Source organism: Phymastichus coffea, unplaced genomic scaffold (genome assembly GCF_024137745.1).
Source record: "Phymastichus coffea isolate CEN01 unplaced genomic scaffold, Cenicafe_Pcof_1.1 PCOF00031, whole genome shotgun sequence".
NCBI classification, from domain to species: domain Eukaryota; kingdom Metazoa; phylum Arthropoda; class Insecta; order Hymenoptera; family Eulophidae; genus Phymastichus; species Phymastichus coffea.
This window is the reverse complement of record NW_026706842.1, coordinates 1,372,809-1,377,983: the sequence shown is the minus strand read 5'-3', so window position 1 is coordinate 1,377,983 and position 5,175 is coordinate 1,372,809. Positions and strand designations below refer to the sequence as shown.

General features: G+C 33.8%; 1 protein-coding gene across 2 annotated transcripts; it reads right to left on the bottom strand.

Annotated features, from left to right (window-relative positions):
* Nucleotides 1-1,290: 1,290 nt before the first annotated feature.
* On the bottom strand, nt 1,291-4,935 carry LOC131663183 (uncharacterized). Of its 2 annotated transcripts, none has more exons than XM_058933382.1 (3): nt 4,849-4,935; nt 4,053-4,226; nt 1,291-3,815 (listed from the first exon to the last, which is right to left on the bottom strand). In XM_058933382.1, exons 1-3 carry the CDS (start codon nt 4,864-4,866, stop codon nt 1,662-1,664), a joined length of 2,346 nt encoding a protein of 781 aa, XP_058789365.1. In that variant the 5' UTR covers nt 4,867-4,935; the 3' UTR covers nt 1,291-1,661. The 2 variants fall into 2 exon arrangements, with proteins under 2 accessions (XP_058789365.1, XP_058789366.1); XM_058933383.1 differs by having other exon boundaries at nt 1,291-3,680.
* Between the last annotated feature and the right edge of the window lie 240 nt (nt 4,936-5,175).

Below are 5,175 nucleotides of genomic sequence, written 5' to 3'. Positions count from 1 at the left end.
TACTGATTTTGCTTAATACCGTCAGTATTATTATAATAAAATTAAGATTATATTTATTTTCTGCTGATTTATTTATAAACATTATAAAATTTATAGAAATTTGCGCAGTTTTATTGATTTGCTAACGAGCAATATTTTATTCTACTTACGTGTTAAAAACGTAATAATATTAATTTCTTTATGATTATTTATACTACTATTATTTTTTTATTAGTTATGAAAGTATAAAAAATATACAATTTCACTTGAAAAAGTATTGAAAATGATGTGTTGTTTATATTTTCTCTTGTTATGTTACATTTACAAACTCAGTAAGACAACTTTTGGCAATGTGACATGCATAGTCTATCAAACATAAAAATCCTTTGAGCCATGCTTACTGTACATAGTAACCCAATTAAAAAAAAGAGTATTTACAAGAAAGTGCATTTTTTTTCTTAAAGTTATATGCTGTTAAAAAGAGAATTAAATAATTTTTTTTCTACCTGAATATTTCTGTTGACAAAGTCTTGATGTAATAAAGCTTTTTATATTTTTATAAAATACAAATTATCGATTTAATGAAGCATATAAATTCAATATATACTAAAAAGTAAACAATGATACGTACATAATTATATTATAGCAATTAAAAATGTGATGACATGAGTCCTATAAAAATAAAAATGTTCTTTTTTATTTTATTTGCACAATAATTTATAAAGAGCAGTCATTTACTCCAATTTATTTTATGTTGAAGTATGCTTCTAAAATAAATGCAAATAAAAAATTAAATATAACTTGACAATAATTATGCATAAGATTAATACTCGAAGCGATCTGTACATACTATGAGACGTTCTCGAGAAATGAGCCATCGCGCGAGGCCACTTCCATATGCGAAAAAAAGTCGTATCCCACATAGCTCACCGGCGATCGCGCGTACGAGATTTCAATGCGTGGAAAACTATACGTGTAAAATCCCATGGAACTACGCCCTACAGTGCGTCGCGGCTAATGTTGCAATTGCATGTCGCGCGGTGATGCTAATTATTACCTAGTAAGAGCAGCAGCACGTCATTATATTTCCTCGCGTACACGCAGTCTGCGTTGTAGGATTTTTCAGGCTTACGAAATGAATTCTCACACTTTATCCATTTATTTCAATTTTTATTCGTAAATGTAAGGAAAGGAAAAGGACGTAAAACGCACGTCCGGATATATCTATATTATTACACTATAGTTTACATAATTTATCTTATTTACAATGACATTTCGTGATCGATCTTATATAAGATATATTTATAAAATAAAACTAAATGATTAGTTGTAATGCTTACATAACGACCCACATTCTTATAGCGTTACTAGTAATAAGATACAAAAATATATCAATTAATATCTACAAGCTCCTCAAAGACATAAAGGTTGAATACCTACTATTATGTTACTTTGAAATGTATATATGTGACAATTATTAAAATAATTAAAAAAAAGTCTTGAGAAATTTATACCTTATTATATAAAAATATATTATTTTTATGTAAAAGTCATAATTTATGCACTTGAACAACAATTGTTTCATACACAATAACATAATCATTTTAATAATAAATAATACTTAAAAAAGTGTTACAATCGCTCGGTGAAGCTCTTGTTGCTTAAAAAATATGATGATCAGCCTACATTTTTTTTCTAGTTTCTTTTTCTTGCTCCATATCTTCTCCTAAGATCTGAACACTTCGAACTGGTCCTGATTTACGATATCTTGAATTCATTGGCAATGCTGTGGTCATGATCATGTTGTTGGGTACAGCAATGGGCCTTTCAGCATTTATAGCCAATTGCAACATTCTTAAAAGAAGAGCTTCTCTAATTTGCGGTGGTAAAATTTCTTCACCTTCCTCTGACAGTACTTCTGGTGTATAATATTTTTGTCTGTAGACTCGTTTTGAGTACCTCGCTTCGGGATAATCTTCGTAGCCGGCTGTTTGATAAAGAGGATTAAGAGCTTGCGAATATACATGTGCTCTGCGTAGAGCTACTCTTTCTGGATAAGGAGGAAGAGGAGCGATTTGACCACCAGGACCTATTGGTGCTCCTGGAGGTACTGGTCCACCCGGTACCACCGATCCAGTTGGTCCCACTGGTGCTCCAGGTCCTATTGGTAATCCTGGCTCTGGAGGATAAGGTACTTCTCCTCTTGGAACCGGTGCTTGTAAACCTGGTTGATAAGATGGATATGGTTGCTGATCGTATAGCGCGTCTTCTAAGTATGTTCTTGGATAGTTTAATGCTTGGATGCCATATTGACTGACTAATAAACGGCGAAGCAAAATTTGAAAATCACGTCGACTCAATGGTGGTGCAATAGGATTTGGTGGTTCTGGGGGAAGTGCCAAGTGACTGCGGTATGGGTAATCTATATTGAGATTTTGATATTCTCGCTCATCTTGTGACAATACTGTTCTCGGCACTGGTCCAGATATTGGCCCAGGTAATGGTCCAGGAACTGGCCCAGGTATTGGCACCTGTCGTAAAAGAGGCCTTCGGGGATCTGCGAGTCCTTCGGGATAAGCGACTTGTCGTTGATAGCCAAGTCTTTGTCTCGTCAAATATGCTGGATGGATGGGATTTGGTGGTATTCGAGGAGATGCCTCTTCCTGTTCTAAAGCTGCCGGAGGAGAATCTGTAAGATAATGTACATTGGCATCAGTTGCCCCTGAGTACAATAATTGTTGATTAGGGAGTAAACGCCCAAGATCTGGTCTCGAAAGTAATCTACTCAAAGGAACTTGTCGGTAAGCTGGATCTTCCTCTAAATTGTTACTTGGACCTTGAACTAAAAGTCCTCCAGGTTGAACTTCACGAAGGTAGGCTTCTTGCTGTTGACGAACATAAAGAGGATCTACGGCTTGTCGAACGAATTCTCTTGTTTCAGTTGGGGCTTTCGTTGCCGTACGAAACAGCACTTGTTGAGCGGGATTCCTATCTTCTTGAGTACTTGTTTTAGATTCTTGCTGTTCATATGCTCGTGGTTGTTCGAAGGTAGCTGGGCCTTTTTCTTGATTCGAATATACATTTTTCTGTCTTTCTTGTTGCAAACCAGAAAGTCTTTGAATAACCCTTGGTGGAGTCGTTGTCGTAAATAATGGTCGAGAAGTAGATAGAGCTCCACCGTACACGTCAGCATGATCGTCTTCTTGTTCGACGACTGGAGTCGCTTTAGTTGTTTCGTCTTGAAGTTGTCTTCTTAGAGAATTACCAGTAGTTATTTTCGTTTCTTCTTCCTTGTCTTCGAACTCCTCTGTTATTGGACGTAAAGACTGATCAAGAGGTCGTTTGGTAAACACTACTTTTCGTAAAGCAGATGCTTTATCGCCGGTATTTGTTTTAGTACTTGGTGAATTCTCATCAATAATTGCTTCTTCCTCGAGTACTAGCGGCCTTTGTTGTCCATTGATAATGAAACGAGGTCTCCCTTTTTGACGTATGAAATTTGGTCGAGTGACACTTTCTGTATTTGACCCAGTGGTAGAAGAAGTTGTTGGGATCGTTGTAGTTTTCCGCGTTCTTGGTATTGGTTGCACAACAGTAGATTTAGTTGACGATTCAGTTGATGAAGCATAAACAGCAGTAGGTCTTCTTGTTGTAGAAGTCCTATTATTCCGTGGTATATTCTGAGCAACAGATACGTGTTCCTGCAATGGTGATACGGTGGTTGATTTGAATCCAGTTCCATTTGATGAGGAATAGGAGACTCTCTTTATTTCACCAGTCGCGTCGACAAACCCGAATGTACCCTTGATGTTGCCTAATACGTCGCGGGTCTCGACCTATCAAATTTTATATTTATATACGAAATATTTATCTAATATATCACATGTCGTTTTTCAATGATTAATTTTAAACAGATTTTATCAAAATTTTTTATAATGATATACCACGAATATTTTTTTGACAACGTAAAAATGACATTGATTTATATTTCAAAATTGTCATTAAAAATATAATTCCGCTTTGCCAAAGCTACATATGTATATTGGCGCGACTGTTTACTATATTTAACTTACTTTGAAAGATCCGTCACCAGCTTCATATCCATACGTATATGAACCGTCATCATTGACCTTACGAATTTGTTTTAGAATTGCTACTTGATCGTGTTGACTCTCAGAAGTTTGTTGATCTGTCTCACTTCCATAGATAGCCGGCACCAATAAGAAGAATGCCATTAATGGCGTCATCTTGATGAAAAATATCAAGATTAATCAATAATTTAGTTAGTTTTTCAAATAAACATGACTTTTTTCAACTTTTTATCTGATATAATATAATATAAATTAGAACAAATAATATTGCAAAAAAAATTATTATATGTATTTTAAAATAACGTAATGATAGTAATATATATATATATATATATATATATATATATATATATATATACACACAATGTATTTATGCTCAAAAATTAAAAAAGTAAATCTTAATTCTACTTAAATAAATTTCAAAAGCAATATTATATGTTGAAACTTTTATAAAATCTTAAATTGCTACTTTTTATAACTTCATTTTTAGTATTTTTTTTTAACTTTGTTCATTTTTCAAACTTCACTTTTGATTTCAACACTTAAAAATTTTAATGTTTATTAACCAAGCAACAACAATTTTTCATAAGAAACAAATTTAAATTAAATTTTCATTTATTCGAATCAAATATGCACTAATGATATTGAACGTTTGTAATACATCCATAATAAACTAATGGCACATAAACTTCGCCAGCACATGTAGATAAACGAACACACTTAATCACTGCTAGAAGAAAAGTGAAGCGAGAACACGGTAAGAAAACGTCGCAAGTACCTTGGGACTGGAAACCATGGTACCGCTGATGCGGTGAATGTTGACAATGATGTGAGCGAGGTGTTACGCGCCGTTATATAGACTGACACAATACTTATCCTCTACCCTACTACAACGCCTTCGGCGAATGTACGCAAACTCAATTTCTTTCACACTTTCAACCTTGACGACTCCCCAAATCATCATCTCCTAAGAAAAGAAAATCTTTAGCCATTGCGCTGAAAAATAAGTATCGTCGTATTTATTTAAAACTTATCTATTTATATTAAAGTTTATTCTTTTTTATTTAATATTTCTTCTATACGTAATATTACTTTTTTTATACAT